Source organism: Schistocerca gregaria, chromosome 4, assembly GCF_023897955.1.
Source record: "Schistocerca gregaria isolate iqSchGreg1 chromosome 4, iqSchGreg1.2, whole genome shotgun sequence".
NCBI classification, from domain to species: domain Eukaryota; kingdom Metazoa; phylum Arthropoda; class Insecta; order Orthoptera; family Acrididae; genus Schistocerca; species Schistocerca gregaria.
This window is the reverse complement of record NC_064923.1, coordinates 256,256,579-256,283,678: the sequence shown is the minus strand read 5'-3', so window position 1 is coordinate 256,283,678 and position 27,100 is coordinate 256,256,579. Positions and strand designations below refer to the sequence as shown.

The 27,100-nt window shown below is 37.2% G+C and overlaps 1 protein-coding gene across 1 annotated transcript in view; it reads right to left on the bottom strand.

The window, feature by feature from the left end:
- The window catches only part of LOC126267029 (protein FAM50 homolog), a 126,704-nt gene that overhangs the window by 23,118 nt on the left and 76,486 nt on the right, over positions 1-27,100 (bottom strand). The window contains exons 4-6 of the mRNA XM_049971811.1: positions 26,607-26,807; positions 18,039-18,141; positions 5,978-6,132 (exon numbers count right to left, since the gene is read on the bottom strand). Of these exons, the coding sequence (XP_049827768.1) occupies positions 5,978-6,132; positions 18,039-18,141; positions 26,607-26,807 (459 nt within the window). The remainder of the gene's footprint in view (positions 1-5,977; positions 6,133-18,038; positions 18,142-26,606; positions 26,808-27,100) is intronic.

Here is a 27,100-nt window from a genome sequence, read left to right as displayed (position 1 = left end):
GCCACATCAGTGGATGAATTCATACATGACGATCTGGTAATTTGAGTTGAAAATTGCAAATGTGGGTCATGAGATGTGTATGTCACAATTAGTTTATCTATGTGTTGGTTATTTTAAATTGTTAACCAACTGCATCCCATGGGCTTTAATACAGAGGGTTCCATTTAGTTCAGGATGTTTACTTCTGGTGCTAAAGGGTCATTATTGCCGATTTGAAATAGCATGAGTCTATGTTAACCACTTGTAGCTTTGCTCAGCTATAATATGAGCTGTGCCTGTTTACGTTGAATTGAGACACTGAATTAGTACATTTGCATCATTTGTAAATTTTACAGTTTCTGAACCAATCTTTTAAGTTATTGGAGGGTAATTATGTAGGTTAAGAATAAGGATAGGCTCCGTACCAATCCCTGAGGGACCTCACATTTTATGTTCCCCCTTGTGAGGACAGTTTCATGCCTGTGACACAGTCTGTCAATGAGGTGTCTCTGCTTTTTGGTATGATGATTCTATCTAACAAAGAGAGATGCCATTAATGACATATCACACAAAGTAGAATTTTGTGATATACTTGTTTAAAGGCTTTAGCAACATCACAAAATACAGGATTATTGGCCTTTTTTTTGTTCTTTCAAGACTTCATTTGTGGGCCGTTCTTTGTGGAGAATCTTCCATGAAAGCCAAACAGACAGGCAGTTAACAAGATATTCACAGGAAAATGAGTTAGTACAGACAACAAAATTCAAAATACCAGTTAAAGTGAAGTAGTTCTGTGGTCAGAGGAGTTTTATAGATGGGTGTATGACTACAGCATGTTTAAGCCTGTCAGGAAATACGCTTTGAGGTAGCTAAAAGATAGTCAACATAGTACAAAATTTCCATTTTCTTGATCAAAACACTATGACAGTTAGCACAACCACTTTCTTACTGCAGAGATGAATTTTTTAATCTTATTATGTGTTGCATTTTTCAAACTAATGTCTGTTAGTGACACATGCATTGCCTGCACAACTACATATAACCCACATTTATTTGGTTGTTTGTTGCTACACACAACATTCTTTGCCAGAGTGAGAATGTAATAATTGAATTTGGCCATCCCTGTCAATTAGATTTGGCTACGAAGACAAAAATATAAATTGCAAATGGCGACTCAGTCTGTCTCTATTCAAAGAGAATTTACAGAATGAACAAGGAGGGGAAATTTACGAAGGATACACAGCAGATGTGGAGTTTAATGATTTCACAAAAATCTTCAAACAATACTACAAATCTAGTTTTCCACTAGAAAGGGTTAGGGATGACAACAGTGGAAGGCAAGAGAAATGATAGGCAAAATATAGAATTGAGCTGCCTAGTGGCAACAAAAAGTTTTATTTAATACAGAGGATAGCTCTAACTAAGACTTGAATCTGCACTATGAGCAGCATTGCAAAATTGTCCATCATATCATTAGAAAAGTAAAACCACACATTATGTACAAAAAATCAAAATCCCAAGAAAAAAGCAATTGCTCACTTAATTGAGTTATTCTTCCTAACAATAAGTCAAAACATGGACAAAAAATGAGCTATCAAAAGGAGACTTATTTACACAGCTATTGCATTCTCCATCAGGCAGTTTTGCCAAATCAGCTATTAGAGACATCATAAAAATCTTTATATTTATCAAAAGCAGTAACTCTTCTGCCCATGACCTTATTTCACCCAAACTACTGAAATCATGTGCTGACTTGATAGAACCACTCTTCAGCATGGAACAGTATGGATACTTCACAGGGCAAACATGTGGACATATTACATAATTTCATATAGGGAAACATTCCACGTAGGAAAAAATATATCTAAAAACAAAGATGATGTGATTTACCAAACAAAAGCGCTGGCAGGTCGATAGACACACAAACAAACACAAACATACACGCAAAATTCTAGCTTTCGCAACCAACGGTTGCTTCTTCAGGAAAGAGGGAAGGAGAGGGAAAGACGAAAGGATGTGGGTTTTAAGGGAGAGGGTAAGGAGTCATTCCAATCCCGGGAGCGGAAAGACTTACCTTAGGGGGAAAAAAGGACAGGAGTACACTCGTGCACACACATATCCATCCGCACACACACAGACACAAGCAGACATTTGTAAAGGCAAAGAGTTCGGGCAGAGATGTCAGTCGAGGCGGAAGTACTGAGGCAAAGAAGTTGTTGAAAGACAGGTGAGGCATGAGCGGCGGCAACTTGAAATTAGCGGAGGTTGAGGCCTGGTGGATATCGAGAAGAGAGGATATACTGAAGGGCAAGTTCCCATCTCCGGAGTTCTGACAGGTTGGTGTTAGTGGGAAGTATCCAGATAACTCGGAGGTGTAACACTGTGCCAAGATGTGCTGGCCGTGCACCAAGGCATGTTTAGCCACAGGGTGATCCTCATTACCAACAAACACTGTCTGCCTGTGTCCATTCACTAACACCAACCAGTCAGAACTCTGGAGATGGGAACTTGCCCTTCAGTATATCCTCTCTTCTCGATATCCGCCAGGCCTCAACCTCCGCTAATTTCAAGTTGCCGCCGCTCATACCTCACCTGTCTTTCAAAAACTTCGTTGACTCTGTACTTCCGCCTCAACTGACATCTCTGCCCAAACTCTTTGCCTTTACAAATGTCTGCTTGTGTCTGTGTATGTGCGGATGGATATGTGTGTATGTGTGCGCGAGTGTACACCTGTCCTTTTTCCCCCCTAAGGTAAGTCTTTCCGCTCCCGGGATTGGAATGACTCCTTACCCTCTCCCTTAAAACCCACAACCATTGGTTGCGAAAGCTAGAATTTTGTGTGTATGTTTGTATCGACCTGCCAGCGCTTTTGTTTGGTAAGTCACATCATCTTTGTTTTTTATATATAACAAAAATAGTCCATTTTTTACAATATAATGTAATTGGATATTCACCAAGCAGCAACTGGGGAACACTTATATAAAGAAAGGTTTTATGTATGGAAGCTTTCGGAGACTGTGGCTCCTTCCAGCAGCAAGATTGAAGAAGATGGAAGAGGGGTGAAGGAAAAGGACTAGACAGGTTTACGAAAAGGGGCAGAGTTCAGAAAAGTCACCATTCCTTCTCATACCATCTGGTGAGTCTCCCCTGATCCAGAGTTCTGGCTAACTTTTCCGAACTCTACCCATTTTCCAAAACTCTCCAGTCCTTTTACTTCACCCCTCTTCCTCCCCCTTCAATGCTTCTGTCAGAAAAATGAGCCACTGGCTCCAAAAGCTATCAACACACAAAGGAATTAATGACATTAGCTGCCAGTGGGCATTGACTTAAATCAATGAAGAAAGCTGGAAGTTTGTGCAGGATAGGGATTCAAATTCGGGTATTCCACTTACTAGGCAGGTGCGCTGACTACTGTGTCTTCCGGACACAGTGGTCATCACAACTGCATGGACTACCCCAGCACGCCTCCCATCAGATTCAAATTCTCTACTTGTCCACACACTGCTAATGTAGGATCCCTTGCCCATTATCCTCATTACTAGCTCTGTTTCACCGATTCCCATAAGAGCTTGAGTGCCATGTGCGTCTGACTGATCATATTAGCCAGATCTTTGTTACAAGTTGTTTCATTTCTCTGTATTGTAATCACTTAATTTAAATTCGACCTTTACTCTCTGATGAACAATGAGAGATGAGCTGTTTTGGGAAATATGATTTTGTAACTACTGTGTGTGGAAACATTATGTTAGCCTTCAAACACTGATTGTAAGCAAATGTACTGTTTCACAGACAAATTACCTTGATGGGTGGTAGAACACACACATCTATATGTTTTAAAACATTTTTTAATCAGTTTTAGCCTTAAATGCTGGAGTATCTACTTATCATGTTTTGACCTGCCGATGAGAATGCTTTGCATCTTTTCATTCAATATCATCCTATGGCATAATATTCTGGAGTAACACAATATCAAAGAAGTATTTATTCTACAGAAATATGTAGCAAGATAGCAAGAACATTGTGTAATTTAATAACTGAACATCTTGCAAAAGCCTTTACATGCACCCAGGGATTCTTATACTTACCAGCTTCTCTCCCTAACACCATTTGTGTTTAATAACATAAGTTAATTAACAATGAACTGTCCTATTACAATCACAATACTTGAAATAAAAATAATTTCCATATAAAACGCCCCCCCCCCCCCCCTTTGTCGGGTTCAGGATGGAATGTTATTTTCTAAAGCAAAAAAATAAAAAGTGTCTTATTAGCCCCTTTATAATTTATCGGGATATCAGAGCTCAGGACTATTTTGTTTGTGGTATTAACCCTTTCCTCTCTGATGGCGTGTGGCACTCGACATTGTAAATTTTGTTTTCCACTATGATGTGAAGTCTCATTCAACACAATTTTTTGTAGCTCTCGTGTGCTCCATTCTTTAATCTGACCATACTAGGCATCAATGCTGCATAGTACTGCCATCTGGGGAAGCCCGCATTAACTCAGTGTTGGACTGTAGCAGTTGTGTTGAGAGAGAGGATGTAATTATTATGTCAATTTGGTAGGTGGGAAATGGCTAGTTCTTCATGCACAGTCAGTTCTGAGGAAGAGATTGTGGAGCTTTTAGAGGAATGTGTAAGTGGAAATGACATTGACAATGATTCTGCTGATGACTGACTTATTTCTAAACTATTAGATTGAAATGATGATGGAAACAGTCCACCCTGAAGAGTTTCAAAAATTAACACACAATGAAAAAATTAGTATTGCAATAGTTATGTAAATATATTTGCCTAAAAGTGCAATTTTTGTTTTAATGTACATCCTAATTGTTGGTCAGGGGCCTCATTGTTTCCACACAGAGACTAGCACAATCTTCTGTGGCCCAGGCAGCGGAAATTTATTTAGAGTGCACAGGGACAATTTGTGCCTGCATTACGCAGTGGAAAAGGTTAAGAGTAAAACAGCAGCTGATTACTGCAAGAGGCAGAACAGTATTTTTTTCTTTTTATTTCATATCTTCTTCTTTCTTTTTTTCAAAGTAACTGATTTCCTCTTAATATACATGTACGTATAAGGTGATACAATGTTCTTCTGATTATTCATGTATATATTATTTGTCTTAAAAAAATGATGCATCACATACACGGGGACTGGCAGTGTGGGTTGCCAAACACTTGGGCTGGCGGATGCAAAGTCAGACTGGCAGTGGAAGATGACTGCGCCGCAACTGAGCATGCTCAGACATGGACCACCGACTCTGCTGCTACTACTCATCCAACAGACATTGTTCTGAATACATGTTTGAAAATATCTTGATTATTTGTGTTTTTCGATTCAGGCATCCCCCCCCCCCCCCCCCCCCCTTTCCCCTGCCCCTCCCATGTTTCCCCAAATAATCGGGAGTATACTGTATAAAGAAATCTAGGAATAATTCAAACAATCAACAGTGCGAGTACATTAGCACTATCCACGCGCATGCGTGCATGTACTCTCTCTCTCTCTCTCTCTCTCTCTCTCTCTCTCTCTCTCCTGAAGTTGTCTGCGAAGGCTGCAGGAATGGATGGATGGATGGATGGATGGATGGATGTATGGATGAATAAATAAATAAATAGCCCCTAACTTACATACATATATATGACTATGAGGTCCAAATAACTTTAGACAATTACAACATCTCCATTTGGTGGCTTTGAATTTCAAAACATCGATTTCCTTTTCCTTCCTTTGGTTTCATTCCTTCATCCACTAAAGACGGATCTCTAATTCAGATCACTCATATTTCTCTCAAACTACACCTTTTGTCTTTTCTAGTTCAATTTCTTTGGCAAGCAGAATTAAAATAAAAAAATGCTCAGAAGATACACTGATAGCGTCTTATGAAAGCGCTTCACATCTACACTGAAAAAACCTTCTGTAATGTGGAAAACAACTTACGTTTCTTATATTCATATTTACTAATCATTGAAAGAACAATTTATATATTTAATGTACATACCTTTGTAACAATGAAATCATAAAATGTGTAGTGATGAGGTAAAATCAGATCCTCTTTCACATACATCAGTTGATCAGCAGTAACCGTCTTTAACTCACTGAATTCCTTTCGAAGCAACTCCAAGCATCTCTGTAGAAACTGGTATATAGAATTTCCTGCAATAAAGTAGCTACTTTGACATGTCACACCAGCAATATCGCAAAAATGTTAGAGTAATTCTGAACTTAGAGAATAAACTGAAATGACAAATAAAAGATAGGACATGACACTAGGATTTGAAAATATATCAAATATCTCTCTTCATCAATATTGTTCACTTTGTAGCTACTACGAGGGTTGGTCAGAAAGTAATGCCTCCTTTTCTTTTTTTTTTTACTTTACAAGAAAATTAAATGCTGTAGGATAAAAGCTATAACATTAACAATTAATTTGTCACTTTTCAATATAATCACCATCTTCATCCAAAGTTTTTTTCCACCTTGAAACAAGAGTATATATACCTGTGCAGTCAAAATCATGGTCCTTATATCCAGCGTACACAAATCTTGGAGTAGCCTAGTTTTCAATAATGGCCATCACACTGCCTCTACCAATAGATAAGAGGTGATATATTTCATCTGTTGTTACCCAGCACTCACTGTGTATGATTCAGTTGACATGTTGGATGTTGTGTAAAGTCAATGTAGTTGCTGGCTAGTTGCTCCGTGTTCCATCAGTCTACGGCATTTGCCGTTCTACTTCTCTACAACAATGAAGACTGTCTACATAATGACATCCACTGTAACACCTCCATACATCATCTTCAGCCTTTCATGAATGTAACATGGCATTTCACCTTCTGCAGTAAGGAACTCAATCACAGAACACGTAAATGCCATTGGTTTTCTGAACTTGTATAGAGCTCCCACCAGTTGACGTAGGATGCTGGCTTTGGCACGGGCAACTGAAAAGGGTTTGCAAAAGCGTGCCAAATTGATGGTTTAAAAATGGGGAATGTTTGGTGCTCTGCAGCTTGTAAATATTTTCTGAAGGAGAGTTCAGGCTTCTAGAAGATGCCTTTTGCCATTTATACAATTATTTAAAATGTTTCTGGCACCCTTTTTAACTGAAGTATTTTCAAGAGTAAAACGTATTTTTTAAGGGCTGAGCTTCAAGGTTAATTTTAAATATTACTTTAATTCTTTGATGGATAACTAATTTTTAAAAAATTACAGAAAGTATAATAATCCTTCCAAGAAATTGATGTGAGGTGAATTATTGAGCAATTTCTTTATCCTGAATTTCAGAATTTCTTGGTCACTCAATAAATATGCACACCTGTAGTAGAACTACAGCAAACTGCGAAACCTAATGAGTACGTGCACAAAATTATATCAATGCGATCATATTGGCTCATCCATTCACAACAGCAGCTGTAACATTTACTAACATTTCTTTCAAACTAATTCTAGAAACTGACAACAGAATGCAGCACCAGGCAAGAGGCAGGTCGTGAGATGTTCATACATTGTTCTCACATGAAATGAGTCAAGTTTTCACTTTGGCTTGGTCTCCAAAGTGTTACAAAATTAATGATAACTACTTCACCAACTAAATGAAGGAGGAAAAATAGGAGGCATTAATTTCAAACTGGTCCTCATATATGCCTACCCTCTCTAACAGCTTACCTATCATTCTCATTCACACAACAGTTGAAGTCAGTCTAATGCACACATCTTGTGTGAAAATAGCACCATTATCTACATTAATCTAATGTTTCTTCTCTTTTCATTAATGTTGCAGTCACATTTCGTATTCCATCTGAGCTTTGAGTTTGAAACTTGTGCTAATGGAATGTGTCAGCTATCTACACATGCACAAACATATGTTTAAAATAAAAGCATTAATATTTTGTCTATTGATTGTTTTACAACACTGTTATTAAACATCCACCTAAAATACAAGCTGAAATGAAGTGGAACCGGTGGCAGTATATTCAAAATGGGTGTTACAGCACTGGACAAATTATTCAAAACAAAATTTTCATCCATAGTTCATTTTAATGTCTTTCAATACTTCTTTAATGAAACGTCTTTGTTACATAACACAAAGAATTAGATAACTACTTAAAACGAACCAATAATTAAAAAAAAATAAAGTTTTTATCACAGAAGCAATTGCTAATTATGTATCTGATTTGTATCAACATTTTGCTGAATGCTCATAAGAAATAGCATACATATTTAGAATTTTTATATGAAGTTCAATCAGCACATGAAATCAGCTTAAGGAAGGTAAATGGAAACTTATTTGTTGAAAGGATTTTGGGAATATGTAGTGTAACTTTTAAGGACAGCATGTGCAATATGCTAGTGCAGCCTACACTATACCATGTGGGCCTACCAGATGACAAAATAATTGACACATGCTGCTATAATTGTTACTAGGTTGGTAACCTCAAATGAAAGTGTAAGGGGAGTGCCTAGAGAATTTAAATGCAAATCATTTGGTCATAAGTGATGTTGTAAAACTATGTTCTGAAAATTTACATAACTGGTATTTGAGCTAGACTGTACAATAATTCTATTATATTTGTCACATATATCATGTAAGGATCATGAAACTAACAAGGGAATACATTAAACGTATTCACAACTGCTAATAAGGGCAACCACCAGCTGTAGAATGGAACGATAACAATGAAAATTTGTGCCGGTCCAGTACTCAAACCTGGATTTCCTGCTTATCATGAGCAGTCGCCTTACCATTTGGCTATCAGTGCATGACTCACAGCAAGACCAAACTTCCTAATGTCATCAAACATGCGTCTACAACCTGCACTCGTCCATCACGTATATTCCCGTACAGGCCAGACGTTGTCTTTTAAAGTCGCTTGCCTGGTATCGGCAGAAAAATATGGTCTTGCAGTGCCTGTGTTATTCTGATTATGATGCAAAGTTCCTTTGGACATACATGCATGTTTAAAGGAACAGGCACTGCATTATAAAATACATTAAATGTATTCGCAATTGCAAACAAGGGCAATCACCAGCTGCAGGATGGAATGACGACAATGAAGATTTGTGCCGGACTGGGACTCGAACCTGCATTTCCCACTTATCGCAAGCAGACGCCTTACAATTTGGCTATCTGTGCATGACTCACTGTCAGACCAAACTTCCATATGCCATCAAACATACTTCTACAACCTGTACTTGTATGTCCATTATGTATAATGTAGTACAGGTAGTCGCTGCAGTGCGTGTTCCTCTGAACATGCATACATGTCCAAAGGAACTTCGCATTGTAATAAAATAACACAGGCATTGCAATAACTACTATACCATATCATATCGTATCGTGACAAGATAATGGTCCGATCTGATACGTCATTACCTAACCTTAAATTTTTCATACAAGAAGAAGATACTGAAAGAAATGCACTGTCAAAATTTTAGCTGCTAAGCGCACTTCAAGTATCGTTTTTTAAAGAACATTAAAGTTACTCATTTTTGCAACATGAAGAACCATTTATAACAGTGGTTCGTGCAGCCCTTCCTGCCTGGTATGTTATTCGGAGCCTTGGAGAGAATGTAATGTCATGTAACTCAAATTTCAAAGTGCACACTCGTGAATTTTAAGCACTTAAACCTCACCAAAAATGTCTCAAATCATTAATTTTTTTTAAATAACTTGCACTTAATATTGTCATCTAAACTATTGCAGATGTAATTGTTACAAAAGTGACTAGCAGAGGAAAGAAAATCATGGCAGTGTACTTCCATCAATCAGGACTTTAATATGTTGTCAAGAAATATTTCATAACAATATTTGTAACAATCTCTTATGATAATTTTTGAATACGGTATATTTTACTAACAATGAGATAGTTCCTTGATTATTTCCAGAAGTCATCAAAAAATGGGAAGTGTGTACTGGATGATGAAAACAAACACTTTCTTTACAGCAGGCACACCTCACTAAAGAAACATTAATGCATTTAGGCACATCACAATAATTATTAGTTTATTTAGACAGAAGTGGGATGGAGTAAGTAATGGTCATGGCCATTGTTCTGCATATTGCACTGCATGCTAGGCATAACTTATCAAATTCATAAAACCTGTTGATGCAAATTCACAATTCACAAATGACTGAAGTTTAACCACACTATTCTGCTGATAAACCTAAAATAACAAAGAACTATCAGAAATTATACTGTCCAATAATTTTCTAAAAAATTCTTTAGTGTCAAAAAATTTCATTATCAAGTAGGTGAATCTTTTTCTACCTTCTTAAGACAGATGTCATGTTATGTCCAGGCCAAGAGTCCAACAAATTGTTTGTTGTAACTGGCAAGAAGTAGTTCTGGATGTAATGCAGAAAATTATCCTATTCCATTTTTCTGCATTTTTGCAACCAAACAGTTATTTTTTAAAAATTTTGTCTTAGTTTCCCTCGACATTCCTGAAGAGACTCATAAAGCTGCAGAAAAAGTAACCCACTGATACTTATCACTGACATCATTGTGAGTGCGCAAACCACTTCGTCTTTCTTCCACTTGAGACAAAGTGCAGTTTGCATGCAGTTCTTACACAGTTCTTGGCTTTATACACAGTATTTTAGGGGGTAACAAGAAGTTGTGTCTTTATGTTAACTACAAATTTCTCAGCAGAATTACCTATTAAAGACATCTCTACACATTTACTTGAAGTAAACTTCGTAATTTTGCAACTTCATTTTCCATATAATTTCCTGAATCTGTTTAACTAGTTCAAAGAAACCTGCAAATCAGTAATGTTAATCTCACTTGCATTTCACAGGGTGCACTCATGTAGATCTCTCTGGGTAACAGTGCGTAGATTCCCAGAAGCAGTTCTGAATTTTTCAGGTAATTTTTCTTCAACAATTCTGAGAGTTCCATTTTGGTGTATATTTTGTATGCCATGTAATGCTTTGTGACATTTATACAATTCACTTTCAAGTTTAACAAAACGGAACTGGCTTTGGGCACTGCTTGACTTTAAGCATTTTCTCCCTCCTTCATTAACCAAAAAAATTACAGAATTTTCTGTGTCACGGAAAGCTATTAACACCTATATTTTCTGCAGACTAGAGAGACAGAGATTTTGTTTTGGACATTAATTACCACAACATTCATCATTCAAACCACAATTCACTATATCATTTGTTATTTACTGTTTCCATAATTTCTAACAAAATGTTAAGACATAATTTGAATGACTGCCCAAGAAATCAACTAATAAGTAACTAGGTATTCTGTAGAAGTAGATGATTTCAACTGCATACTACACGTTTCATATTTAATCTCTGCAAGATTGAAAACATTACTTGGATTCCACATTACTGTGAAAGTCTGGAATCTATGCAAAGCAAATGCTATTAGCTAGAATATATGAAGAAATCAGATGGGAAATTAATTCAATTTAATCTCCATTGTTAACACTTATTGACCTGCAAAGGCAACTGCTGATTATTATGGATATCAAGTGAATTGCAAATTCCAGCAAACAGCAGCTGTGAACAACAGTGCCAGAGATGCTGTCAGGGAAACTTAAATAAAATTATGATCACATTGTGCCATGTTACCTGTTTACATTGTGCCACAACCACAGCTATGCACCCACTGTGTTGCATATACACTGTTGCAACTATGGCAAGGGTGTACATCCCTCCAACCACCTAGTAAGCTACAAATATGGCAGTTTTCAACATTGTTTTTAAATGCTTGCAGTGAGTCTTAGCATCTAAAGTTTTGACAGTGTGTGTGTGTGTGTGTGTGTGTGTGTGTGTGTGTGTGTTGTGTGTTGTGTGTTGTGTGTGTGCTCTTCCTGTATAAATAATTTCTGGACAGGTTTCAGCATGTCAGATTGGACAGACCTCCTGTAAGATAAAAGAATTTATGAGGCATACAGTATGTCATTTTTCACCCACTTCAAATGCAAATAGTATAGTACAGAGCTAATACTGATATAATTTGCTCTCTACCATTCACTGCACAACAGCTTGTAGCATTTATATATGCTAGTTACAGAGGACTGAAGTCAACTGCTGTGCCTATACTTGATCACAGAGCACACAATGTAATGTAATGCTGGTTGCTATTTGATGGCAACTATACTGACAAGACACTGTAGTAAATCCAGGAAAGAGCAGGAGGCATAGCAATCCTGGTATACAAGCAAAAGAAAAGAGGTCAGAAATAGCATAAGACTCAGGGCACAGACATAAAAGGTATGATAAGTGACAGCAAATCTTAGACTAGTTGAGGTTTAATTTGTATGTTTCCATTTACACATTGGTGATGTAAATAAAATAGAAAGAAGCTTCCACATGGGAAAAATATATTAAAAACAAAGATTCCAAGACTTACCAAGCGGGAAAGCGCCGGCAGGCAGGCACAATGAACAAAACACACAAACACAAACACAGAATTACTAGCTTTTGCAACCGATGGTTGCTTCTTCAGGAAGGAGAGGGAAAGACGAAAGGATGTGGGTTTTAAGGGAGAGGGTAAGGAGTCATTCCAATCCCGGGAGCGGAAAGACTTCCCTTGGGGGGAAAAAAAGGACAGGTGTACACTCGCACACACAATGTATGTGCGGATGGATGTGTGTGTGTGTGTGTGTGTGTGTGTGTGTGTGCGCGCCTTCCGCCTCGACTGACATCTCTGCCCGAACTCTTTGCCTTTACAAATGTCTGCTTGTGTCTGTGTGTGTGCGGATGGATATGTGTGTGTGCGAGTGTACTCCTGTCCTTTTTTCCCCCTAAGGTAAGTCTTTCCGCTCCCGGGATTGGAATGACTCCTTACCCTCTCCCTTAAAACCCACATCCTTTCGTCTTTCCCTCTCCTTCCTGAAGAAGCAACCATCGGTTGCGAAAGCTAGTAATTCTGTGTGTGTGTTTTGTTCATTGTGCCTGTCTGTCGGCGCTTTCCCGCTTGGTAAGTCTTGGAATCTTTGTTTTTAATACATTTACACATTGGGTTACACAAGAAACACCACTAAATGACTAAATACCAAGCGGTCACACTTAGGCATGTGAGACTGATAGCAAGAGACACTGCACAAGGTTCTGTAATTATAAGATACCTCACTGAAGAAAATATGAAAATGAAATGCTCAGCTGTGAATTTATCTGGCATGAATTGAGGTCTTTAGCCTAAGACTGTTGACACTCTCAACTGGTGAGAAAATCAGACAAACTGGGGAAAAAAATTTGGTTGTAAAATGATAACTTTTTGAAAGAAATACATTTCCTACATTTGCTGTTTTTTATTTCTATTTTATTTGGCGTCCTTTGATGTTTTGGCTGTGTAGCCAATCTCAGGCAAAATGTTTAACCTTGTTAAGTATATCTGTTTTGGGTTACAATAAAAATTTCATGGGTAGCCGTGGCTGGCTGAGCTAGAGGGCTGTAGCCATCATATTTGGTTCAGAACAGACAGTAACAAACAGCCAAATCACTGCACTGCAGACAGTTAAGCACTCCTTCACAATAGTAAATGGCTTATATGTGTGCTACTGGAAGAATAAAATATGATGGCTGCAGATCTCAAGCCTGGCCAACTACAAGCTGACCATGAAATTATATAACTGTAACCCAAAATATACATAGTTAAAAGGTCAAACATTTCACTTCAGAATAGCTAAACAGCTAAAATGTCGCAGTAATCCAATTAAACATCAAGGAAAACATTGAGTATGAATACGGACCATAAATTCTTCACAAGAACTTTACCAACAACCCTTCAGTAATAAAAGTTTTGAAGTTTGTTGTGAGCAGAGAGCTAATGTAGTCTTTATAAAATTAGAGCTCTCAGCCAGTAATACAATGTCATAACAGATTCATAACTTATTAAAAGATAACAAAGTAGTACAATAAAGGATAGAACTATGAAATCCTCTTCATATCGGGCAAGGAAAGAGGCAGTTGTTAGCCAGAGCTTACCAGGAAACACCATCCTGATATTTGCCTGGAATATTTTGGTAAAATCATGGAAAACCAAAATTAGGATGGCTGTATTATGTAAGCAATACTTTTTGGATTAGATTAAGTGCACCGTTCCCCCAATCATGGCATTAAAAACATCTTTGAGATGGAATATGGCAGAAAAGAAATTAACGGTGCTGCCTACTTTTCAATTCATTTTAGTGAGTTACAAAAATCAATTACACAGGCCTGAATTAAACAATGGAAAATCCAGGATGGAATGTAACAACATGGTAAAAAGGAAAGTTGCTACCCACCATATAGTAGAGGTGCTGAGTCGCAGATAGGCACAACATGAAGGCTTCACAAATATAGCTTTTGGCCAGTACGGCCTTTGACAAAATTAGACGACAAACACATACATACATACTCATGCAAACCCAACTCATACACACATGAGTGCAGTCTCGGGCAACTGTGGTCTCAGTTGCCTGAGACTGCAGTCGTGTGTGAGTTGCGTTTGTGTGAGTGTGTATGTGTGTGTTTGTTGTCTAATTTTGACGAGGGCCTTACTGGCCGAAAGGTATATTTGTGACAGTCTTTTTGTTGTGGCTGTCTGCGACTCAGAATCTCCATTATACGGTCAGTAGCAACTTTTCTTTTCACACTATTGTTACATAGGCCTGAAGTATTCCTGCAGGAAAAAAGAAAGTGTTTGTCTGGAGAAAAGCTATCAGCCTTGGTTTAAAACCTTTGGTTTGTTACTAATAGCCTTCAACTCCTTGTGGAAGCCTAGTGATATTGTGTGCTGCACATTTCATTAAACTTTAGTTAAGGATTTGCCTACAATGCAAACACTGTTCCTTGGTTTTAATATCACCAGAAGAATACTTTTAGTTTTTTTATTTTAGTTTTTTTTAAAGTAGTCCACATTGAATGTCTAATATAACCCCTGCAAGGGAGGCCCAAAGACTGGTTTGATGCAGTTTTCCATGCTTGTCCATTGTGTGAAAGCCTCTTCATCTCTGCATAAGTACGACAACCTATATCCACATGACCTTGCTTACAATTACTGCATTCAGGCCTTGGTCTCCTACAATTTTTACCCCTTACACTTCCTTCTATGACCAAATTTACAATTCCTTGATGCCTCAGAATGTGTCCCATCAACCAATCCCTTCTTTTGGTTAAGATATGCCATAAATTTCTTTTTTCCCCAATTCAGTTTACTACCTCTTCATTTTTTTATTAGATCTACCCCATCTAATCTTCAGCTTTCTTTACAGCACTGCATTTCAAGAGCTCCTATTATCCCCTTACCAGAACTGCTTATTGTTCATATTTCACTTCCATACAAGGCTACAGTCCACAAAAATATCTCCAGAAAAACATTTCTAACACTTACACTGATATTAGATGTTAACAAATTCCTCTTTTAAAGAAATGTTTTTCTTGATATTGTCAGTTTGCATTTGATACCCTCTTTACTTCAGTTATCATCAATTATTTTGCTGTCCAAATAACAAAACTCATCTACTACTTGTAGTACCTAGTTTTCTAAACTAAATCCCTAAGTTTTTGTCTGATTTAATTCAACTACATTCCATTATCCTTGTATTACTTTTATTGATGTCTATCTAACAATTTCTTTTCAATATGCTATCCATCCTGTTAAGCTGCTATTCCAAGTCCTTTGATGTCACTGACGTAATCACTCTGTCATCCGCAGTGTACAACACTAGGGATAGTCTACAACCCTGACTCATTCCCTTCAGCATGTACAGTGCCCTCTAAAAACTCTCAACAACCTCTGACTCCTTCAACTTATGAAGGTTTTATCTGCAAAAAAACACTATTTTCTTGATTTTTAATGATTTCTGTATTCAGTATTCCAATTGGAAAGATAGTATTACATATTTACGCAGCTAACTCAAGGTCACTTCTGCTACATTATTTACTTCTCATATTCTGCTTCATTAAATCTTTATTCAAGTCTCTTTCTTTCCAGTCTCATTTTGATTGTTTAACTGTATTGACTCTTTTACATTACTTATATTTCATGCTCTCCACATTATTATTATTATTATTATTGTTGTTGTTGTTGCTTGCTAAGTACTGTTAGTGACTGAAATACAATTTTTCCCTTTGCATACACTGTCAATTTTGCAATCAGAATCTCTGACAGATTTGTTCATATAAATATTTCTTACAGAATTGACGGCATTTCCAGCAAGGTACTTGAAGCTTGTTCCCCACAGATAAGTAGGATTCTCAGCCATGTATGTAATAGCTCTTAGGAGCAGGGTGTTTTCCCCAACAGACTGAAATATGCCATTGTAAAACCATTGCATAAAAAGGGGGATACGTCGAATGTCCAACCTCTCTTCTGACAGCTCCAACAAAAATTTTTGAGGAAGTAATGTATTCAAGAGTAGCCTCCCATATTTGTAAAAATGAAGTACTAAAAAAATCTCAGTTTGGTTTTCAGAAAGACTTTTCAACAGAAAATGCTATATACGCTTTCACTGATCAAATATTAAATGCTATGAATAACCGGACATCACCCATTGGTATTTTTTGTGATCTCTCAAAGGCCTTTGATTGTACAAAGCATGGAATTCTTTTAGATAAGCTACATCATTATGGTTTGAGGGGGGCAGTGCACAAATGGTTTAATTCATACTTAACTGGAAGAATGCAGGAAGTTGAAATAAGTGGTTCCTGTAATTTTAAAACAACAGCTGATTCCTCAAACTGGAGGAGAGGGGGGGGGGGGGGGGGGCCTAATCAAGTACGGGGTCCCACAGGGTTCGGTCTTAGGTCCTTTACTGTTCTTGATATACATTAATGACTTGCCGTTCCACATTGATGAAGATGCAAAATTAGTTCTTTTTGCTGATGATACAAGTATAGTAATAACATCCAAAAACCAAGAACTAAGTGATGTAATTGTAAATGATGTTTTTCACAAAATTATTAAGTGGTTCTTAGCAAACGGACTCTCTTTAAATTTTATAAAACACAGTATATACAGTTCCGTACAGTAAATGGCACAACTCCAGTAATAAATATAGACTTTGAACAGAAGTCTATAGCTAAGGTAGAATTTTCAAAATTTTTAGGTGTGTCCTTTGATGAGAGGTTAAACTGGCAGCAACACATTGATGGTCTGCTGAAACATCTGAGTTCAGCTACATATGCTATTAGGGTTATTGCAAATTTTGGTGGTAAGAATCTCGGTAAATTAGCTTACTATGCCTACTTTCATTCACTGCTTTCGTATGGCACCATATTCTGGGGTAATTCATTGTTGAGTAGAAAAGTATTCATTGCTCAAAAACGTGTAATCAGAATAATTGCTGGAGCCCACCCATGGTCATCCTGCAGACATCTATTTAAAGATCTAGGAATCCTCACAGTAACATCACAGTATATATATTCACTTATGAAATTTGTTGTTAATAATCCAACCCAGTTCAAAAGTAATAGCAGTGTACATAGCTATAACACCAGGAGAAAGGATGATCTTCACTATGCAGGGTTAAATCTGACTTTGGCACAGAAAGGGGTGAATTATGCTACCACAAAAGTCTTCGGTCACCTACCAAACAGCATCAAAAGCCTGACAGATAGCCAACCAACATTTAAAAATAAATTTAAAGAATTTATAGATGACAACTCCTTCTACTCATTGGGTGAATTTTTAGATATAAATTAAGGGGGGAAAAAACCAACTTAAACATTAGTGTTGTGCAATATCTTGTACAGACATCTTTTATTAACCTGACACGTTAAACATCATTACGAAGTGTCATATTCATGATCTATGGAACAAGTATTAATTTAATTTAATCTAATCTAAGGGAATGTCATTAAGTGTGAGATTAACTTAGCTTCAATAATGTGTTTCAACATTTTTGTCAATAATTTGAGTGTATCAGTTGAACAGTTGCAGGTATTGTTATGAACTTGGACAATAACAAATCTTTTAATCAGACTTCAGATAAGAACTATAGCAAACTGTAAAAATATAATTCACCACATTTAATAGTTTTATCTCATTGTTCACTAAATCAATGTTCTTGATACATTTCTTATACACTGTAGCAACTGTAACAAAATGTCAAACCTTTCTTCATCCGTACTGTTCTCCTATGACCTGAGCCATCCCAGTAACTGAATGTTATTTCTATTTCTTCCTCCTTCAGAGATGATTGTTTGGCTGCCCATTCCTGGGAGTTAAAGAAAACATATTAGTACTTATCACAATTATACAGAATTGTTTGGTTTCAGCAACATGAGGTTAAAGATACTTTCTCATTAAAAATTAATTACATAATTATAAAGCAGCTGCCGATAACATTTTTAGAATATATTTCTTTCCAAATTAAACCCAAAATCACAAGGTCCTAGGTTTGAGATATCTTTCTGCTATGTAACAAGTGATGAAGACTGAAAGTATGAAATACAATTTTCTTATGAAAACAGTTGTACAATGTGAATAGAAAATGAGGAAAGAAAGTCAGTCATAAGCTGAAGTACAAACGTAGCCAAGGATATAACTGGCAAAAAACAACTGCATTACCTAATTGTAAGGGAGACAGTCTGGAACCAAAAATTTCACTGGCAAGGAATTCCACATACAAATATCAATTCATTTCATAAATCATGATTCAGACAAACAGAATGAAATTCAACGGAATCCAGTAAAAATATAATGATACGAGGCAGCAAAAGATAAAAAGAGAATGCTTTGAATATAAAAGCTCAGGAGGGGGTGAGAGATGTTTCTTTAACACACCATCATATTCGGAGTAGCCTCTAATTATCCAACAGTGAATTGCTATGATTACAGTTTTGTAGGTGGTGGGCACGACAAGACATACAGACAAACAATACTCAATGTTTTCTCTGAAAACTATTTGAAATGGATAGTTTGAAATTCCACTCATCACAGAGAAATATTAGATCTAATGGCAACAAATAGATTTGACCTCTTTGAAGATGCTCATACTGAAACAATTATCACTGATCACGATGTAGCCACAGCCAAATGACTGGCAAAGTACAAATGACAAATAAAACTAGTAGAAAGATGCACATGTTAATTAAAACAAACAATGGGAAATCCATGACGGAATAATGAAAAAATTATGAAAAGAATAGATTGCTAACCACTACTTAGAGGAGATGTTAAAAAAAAACTGTTAAACATATGAGTTTTTCGCCAAATGACCTTCTTCTAAAGCAAACAAAACACACACACACACACACACACACACACACACACACACACACACACACGTGCGTGTGCATCCATGTTAGACTACTCTCTCTAGCCACTGAGACCTCAGTGGCCAGATACAGTGGTCATGTGTGCTTGTGTGAATGTGTGTGTTGTCTACTTTAGAATGAGGCCTTTTGGCCAAAACCTTACATGTTTAGCAGTTTTTTTGTTGTGCCTGCCTGCGACTCAACATCTGCTCTATATATATTTAGTAACTACATAAAGAAACACCAGTATTACATCTCAAAGAGGAACTATACAAATTTTGCTCTGGACAGGCACATGAACAGGAACTACAGCTCCAGTTTAGACAAACAGTTGACCACGCATTTGACAAATACATGCCTACTGGAGGACCTCCTCACTACGGATCAATTGGAATGAAAGTAAATCTAATCTAATCTAATCTAATAGATTCCCCTCCAAAACCATGGATCTTGCTCAGGTGGGCTGGTGTGTTTTTTCAATAATGCAGATAACAGCACCATATGTTCAACCACAAATGAGATATATCTGTGGAGAAGCTAGACTAACCAATGGTTCCTCATGAGGGACAGCTGCCTTTTCAGTAGTTGCAGTGACAACAGTCCAGATGGTTGACTGATCTGGTCTTGTAAGAAGAGCCTATGTGGCCTTACTGCACTGGAACCTGCTAAAAGCAAGGGCAAGCTACAGCTGTTATACATCTCCATAGGGGCCTGCAGCCTGAATATATGGCTTAATGATGTTGGCTTCCTCTTCAATAAAATATTCCAGAGGTAAAATAGTCCCCCATTCAGATCTACAGATGGGGCTAACCAGGAATATGTCATCACTAGGAAAAACAAAACTGGCATTCTTAAGATTGGGAGGGGAGGAAGGTGTAATGTTTGATCCCCTAATCAAATAGCTAGGTCAGAGAATTTAAGTGAAGTAGAAGATAAGCTGAAACTAGATACTGTGAGAATTAGTTAAGTGTGGTAACAGGAAGCACAGGACTTCTGATCATGTCAGTACAGGATTCCACCATTAAATCAAATAGGGATAATGCAGGAGGAGGTTGAATAAGGAATTACAAAATATGTATGCACGTAAACTACTGTGAACATCATAGTGAACACATTATTGTACCCAAGACAGATATGAAGTCAACAACCACCACATCAATACAAGTTCATATACCAACTAGTCCCACAGATGATGAAAAAACTGAAAGAATGTGTGATTAGATAAATGAAATTATTGGAATAATTAGGGGGGAGGAAAATTTAACTACGGTGAGGAGGTGGAATTTGATCGTAGAACCTGCCTGGTAGTATTTTGCACAGATGATAATATAATCATTGCTAACATATGGTTTAAGTAGTATGAAAGAAGGCTGTATATGTGGATGACAATTGGGGACACTAGAAGATATCACATAGATTGCATAATGGTAAGGCTGTGGATTGGAGACCAAATTTTAAACTGTTAGACATTTCCAGTAATAGATATGGCCTCTGACCATAATCCATTGGTTGCCAAATTAAAGTTGAAGAAATAACAAAAACGTAGGAAATTAAGGAAGACAGAATCTGAATAAATTAAAGAAACCAGAGGTTGCTGAGAATTTCAGAGGGAGCATTTCACCATTTTGGGCTACAGCAAGGGAAAGGAATACAGCAGAAGATGAATGGGTAGCTTTGAGAGATGAAATGTGGAATGTAACATATGACTAAGTTAAAAAGACAAGTCCTATTCAAAATTTCTGATGATATTGAATTTAATTTGTGAAAAAAGAAAATATAAAAATTCAGAAAATTAAGCATGCGAAAGGAAATACAGACAACTACAACATGAGATTAACAGAAAGTGCAAAACAGCTCTGCAGGAATGTCTAGAGGGCAAATGTGTGGCTGTAGAGGCATGTATAACTGGGCGAAAGATAAATGTAGCCTACAGGAAAATCAAAGAGATATTTGGAGAAAAGGACAAGCAGCTATATGAATATCAAGAAGTAAGTCAGTATCAGACAAAGAAGGGAAAGCTGAAAGTTGGATTGAATATACAGGGGGTCTACATGATGGAGATCAACTAGAGGACGATGTTAGAGAAGAAGAAGAAATAGATGACGATACTGCAAGGAGAATATGACTTAGAACTGAAAGACATAAGTGAAACATGGTTTCTGGTGTAGATGACAATCCCTCAGAACTACTAAGGTCCTCTGAGCAGCAATGACAAAATAATTTCACTCGACGTGCAAGACATACAAGATAGGAAAAATACCCTCAGACTTCAGGAAGACTATAGTAATTCCAGATCCAAAGAAGACAGGTGTGAATACTACTGAAACATCAGTTTAATAAGCAATGGTGACAAAATACTGACAAGGATTAGTTACAGAAGAATGTAATAGGTGATAGAAGCTAACATACGGGAACATCAGTTTTGGTTCCAGAGAAATATAGCAACAGATGAAGCAGTACTGGCCCTATAATTTGTCTTAGAAGAGAAGTTGTAGAAAGCCAAATCAATGTTTCTAGCATTTGTAGATTCAGAGAAAGCTTTTGGCAATGCTGACTGGACTATACTCCTTGAAAAATTTTGAAAGTAGCAAGGATGAAGTACAGGGAGTGAACAGTTATTTACAATTTTTACAGAAACCAGACTGCAGTTATAAAAGTAGAACAGCAAGAAAGTAAAGCTGTAGTGGAGAAGGGAGTGTGACAAGGTTGTAACCTCTCCCTGATGTTATTCAATCTGTTGAGTGGGCAAGCAGCAAAGGAAAGCAAAGAGAAATTTAGAAAGGGAACTGAAGTTCACAGAGAGGAAATAAAAAATTTAAGGTTTGCTGATGACACTGTGATTCTGTTACAGACAGAAAATGATTTGTGAGAGCAGTTGAACGAAATGCATAGTGTTTTGAAAAGATGTTTTGAGATGAACATCAACAAAAGTGATACAAGAGTAATGGAATGTAGTCAAATTAAATCAGTTGATACTGCGGGAATAAGAGTAGGAAATGAGATGCTAAAAGTAGTACATGAGTTTTGCTATTTGGGAAGCAAAATATCTGATTATGGTTGAAGGAGAGAGGATACAAAATGAAAGAGTGACAATAGCAAGAAAAGCATTTGTGGAAAAGAGGAATTTGTTAACATCTACTATAAATTTAAGTTTGAGGAAGTCTTTTTCTGAAGGTATTTGTCTGGAGTGTAGTCTTTTATGGAAATGAAATGTGAGCAACAAGTAGTTCAGACAAGAAAAGAGTAAAAGCATCTGAAATGGGTGCTATAGAAGAATGCTGAAGATTAGGTGGGAAGAATGAGTAAAAAATTAGGAAGTACTGAATCAAATTGGGAAAAAAAGAAACTGATGGCTCATCTTGACTAAAAGAAGGGATTGGTTGACATGACACATCCTGTGGTACCAAGAAATTGTAAATTGGTCATGGAAGGAAGTGTGAAGGATAAAAATTGTAGGAGGAGACAATGGCCTGAAGGTGTAAGAATTTCCATGCGCGGCAGCAAGCAGCTTTAAATAGATGAAGATTGTGATAGTTATTACAGATGAAGAGGCTTTCACAGCACAGACTGTCATGGAGAGCTGTATATCAAATGTGTCTTAAGACTGAAGTCATCATTGTAGATGATGATGATGATGATGATGATGATGACAATGTAAAAGATCAATACAGAAGACAGCCACTACAGTATATTTTCCATAAATAAACTTATAAAGAAACAAAACTACTACATATTATGTGTAAAACAAAACAAAGAGCTCAATGTACAGAGATGATAAATGGAAAGAGTATGGATATCAAAACAGCAATGTGTAAAGCCTTCAATGACTATGGTAGCAGAATGTTATCAAAAGACTTGTTACAACTCCAAAAGAAAAGCCAGGAATATATTACATCTACATCTACATCCATACTCCGCAAGCCACCTGACGCTGTGTGGCGGAGGGTACCCTGAGTACCTCTATCGGTTCTCCCTTCTATTCCAGTCTCGTATTGTACGTGGAAAGAAGGATTGTCGGTATGCTTCTGTGTGGGTTCTAATCTCTCTGATTTTATCCTCATGGTCTCTTCGCGAGACATACGTAGGAGGGAGCAATATACTGCTTGACTCTTCGGTGAAGGTATGTTCTCGAAACTTTAACAAAAGCCCGTACCGAGCTACTGAGCGTCTCTCCTGCAGAGTCTTCCACTGGAGTTTATCTATCATCTCCGTAACGCTTTCGAAATTACTAAATGATCCTGTAACGAAGCGCGCTGCTCTCCGTTGGATCTTCTCTATCTCTTCTATCAACCCTACCTGGTGCGGATCCCACACTGCTGAGCAGTATTCAAGCATTGGGCGAACAAGCGTACTGTAACTTACTTCCTTTGTTGTCAGATTGCATTTCCTTAGGATTCTTCCAATGAATCTCAGTGTGGCATCTGCTTTACCGACGATCAACTTTATATGATCATTCCATTTTAAAAGTGTTAGTGTGCAGAACTCATGTATTATACAGGATCTGAAACTGAGGGTGACAAAACAGAAACAGAAATGAATTTTCAAATGGTTCTTTACAAAGGAAGATCAAGGAGTGCTGCCCCACTTTAATTCTGGTTCCACTACAAAGAGGAGTGATGTAGATATTAGTGTCAGTTACATTGAAAAATAGCTGAAATTATTATAACTGAATGAGGTCCCTTGGCATGATGAAATTACTATCAGACTCTATGCAGAATTTGTCCCTCTCTTAACAATAATCTATCACAGGTACTTGAACAAAAAACTGAACCTACTGCTTGGATGAAAGCATAGGTCACACACATCTACAAGAAGTGTAGCAAAAATGACACACAAAACTACTATCCAACATTGTTGGCACCCATCTATTGGAGAAGCTTAGTACATATGTTAAACATAATGAGGCACACTGAACAGAATGGTTGCTTTGATTTCGGAAACAGGTTTCATGTGAAACCGATCTTGTATTCTTCTAACATGGCATCCTGAAAGCCATGGACCAAGGCCATCATGCCCATGCAGCACTTCTTGTTTTCTGGAAAGTGTGACTCAGTAACATATCAACACTTATTAACAAAACTATGATCATACTGAATATCAGACATAATTTATGAATGGTTTGAAGACTTACTGTTAGAGAGGATGCAGCATTTTGCCTTGGATATTGAGTCATTGACAGATTTAGAAGTAATACAGACTTCAGTTTAACACTATAAATATTAAGAATGGAATAAATTTAATTCCAAGGTGTAAGAATGTCCCATGCACATCAGTGGAATGTGCCATCTGGGATGTACTACTACAAAATTACTTCTAGGTCTGCCTAATTATGTAACCACCCAAGTATTAACCAAGTGACAACTGGACAGTAGCCATGAACAATTACTTTTAAGTAGAGTAACACATTTTCAGGCATGAAATACTTAAACCGACTAGGATTAAAAAACTAATTAGTCTGCATGAAGCACCTTTGAAAACAACAGCCATCACTCCTACAGCGGAATAACAACGGACAGTAGCCAATTCCTTTCAAAACTAAACCTAAAGAGAATTATAAAACCACAGGACATTAAACTCTTTACTATTTCATTATTTTAAATCTTATTGGTGACAACAACTACGGAAACATTGGATCAGTAGAAATTTATTTCTACTTGGGAAGAAACACTATTTCAAGCAACAAATGTAATATGAACACAGGATGATTAAATTTTCTTTTAGAGTTTGTGCTGATTACGCAAATTTGATGAGCAAGACATGAAGGTGTATGTTTACTATCAAAGGCCTCAAATGACTGTAGTACAATTCTGGCCTTGTGACTCTGACAGTTATCCTCCTGGAAAATTCTATCACCATCAGGGAAGACATCAAGCATGAAAGGATGCAGGTGGTCTACATTAACGTTCACATAATCCACTGTTATCATGGTGCCGTTTATTACTATCACAGATTCCATGGAATCCCAGGTGAATGTCCGCCACAGCATAATACTGCCCCCATCAACTGTGTTTTTGGTGTGGAATATATTTCAAGTGGCTGTTCATCTGGATGAATGCATATATAGACACAAACACTGACATGGTGCAACAACAAACAAGATTCATTCTGTTAGATGACATGTTCACATTTATCTGTGGTCGAATCTTGCTATTCCTGTGTCCACTTCAATCATAACTGATCAAGTCATTGGGTCAACATGGGAACACACAGACATTGTCTGTCGCAAGGCACCATGTTCAACAGTATGCACTAAATGGTGCACTTTGGAATGCTTGTGCCTGAACTCTATTGTCAGATCTGCCACAGATCACCTGCTATCCTGCTTTACAGAGTGGGCAAGCCTCCGACATCCACATGGATGGACATATAACACCTTGCCACTTATTTGTGGTTTTGCCATACTTCTACCATTTTCCACAGATGCTCAAGACAGTAGAACAGAAACAGCTGACCAGCTTCACTGATTCTGAGATACTCATTCCCAGGTGCCAGACTGTAAGAATCTGCCCTTTGTCAGAGTTGCTTATGACAGTGGATTTCACCACTTGTGACCTGTATCATCACTTGAACGATTCCTCATTCATATCTGCAATGTTTATACACTTTCCTTACAGCATCATGTGCCCACAACACCATCTGTTGGCACGAAATATTGTGGTGGTCAATAGTTTTACTTCATCAGTCTATAGTTCATGTTCTGATCCCCTAAAAATGCCATTCCACAGAAAATACAGGCTTTAACACATATTCGTCTGCTGTACAGGTATTATTTCAGTGATTTACATAACAAACATGTCATTCTCTTAAAACTGTTTGCTCCCTAGATCATGTCAACTGCCATTACAGTCATGATGCATGGGACATTAACAACCCTAGGCCTTATTTGTCTCACAAATCTGTAGATTTGCTGTCCATAACAAAATGTCCGCATTGGTATTTCATTATAACAGTTTACATCAGCAATTATAAATTTCTTCTTCTTCTTTGGTACTACAGCTCTTGATTGTCATCGGACACCTCAAAAATTTGTCTCTGTGCATCTCTGTTCTCTGTTTTTTCCCTCTTCCACCCTTAGATTTCCATCTTGGTAAAATAATCAACACACTGTCCAGGCACCTGGCTCTTGGGTTGGCCTTTCCTTGTACTGGGAAACAATCTGGCTTTCATTACTCGCTTAAGAATTTTGTCATCAGCCATCCTCTCATAGGGCCTAACCAACATACTCTCAGATACTTTATGTATTTTATTTGTATAAACTATTGTATTTCATGGTTGTACTTTACTCTCTAATCTGTATGTTTGGTGTCCACAACAAAATGCTGCATTTGCATTTCATTACAACAGTTCACACCAGCAATAGCACACTGGTGGATCTAAAATTATACTTTGTGCACAATGAACATTGATAACCATAGTAATATACCTGCCTGAGCTCTTCTCGTAATCTGTTCTCTTCGTCTTCTCTTTCACGGTCTGGCAAAAAACTTGTATCAACATCAGGATTTTTTCTGATTTTCTTTTTCACAGGAGGCTCAAACTTCTCTTCGGCTGAGTCACTGGTGTGGCCTAAATCATCATCATCATTTTCCTCTTCTTCCTCAAGACTGAAGGACAAGGACTGAATCTGAAACAAATACACACATTGCTATTATTACACAGTATCTCAGTCACTATAACGTTAGCTTCGAAGTCCTAACTTTCAAGTAGAAGCACAAGTAACTTTCATCTATACTCCAAGCTTCACAATAATAATAATAATAATAATAAAGATTTTATTGTCTTTAGGCCATTACAGCAAGTGGCAACGTCAAATTAAGTTACAATTTGTAATACACTGTGATAAGGTATTGACTACTGAAATATTTTAGCTTATATTGCAATAAATGTATAGTGGGTCATCTGTTGGATTACTGTATT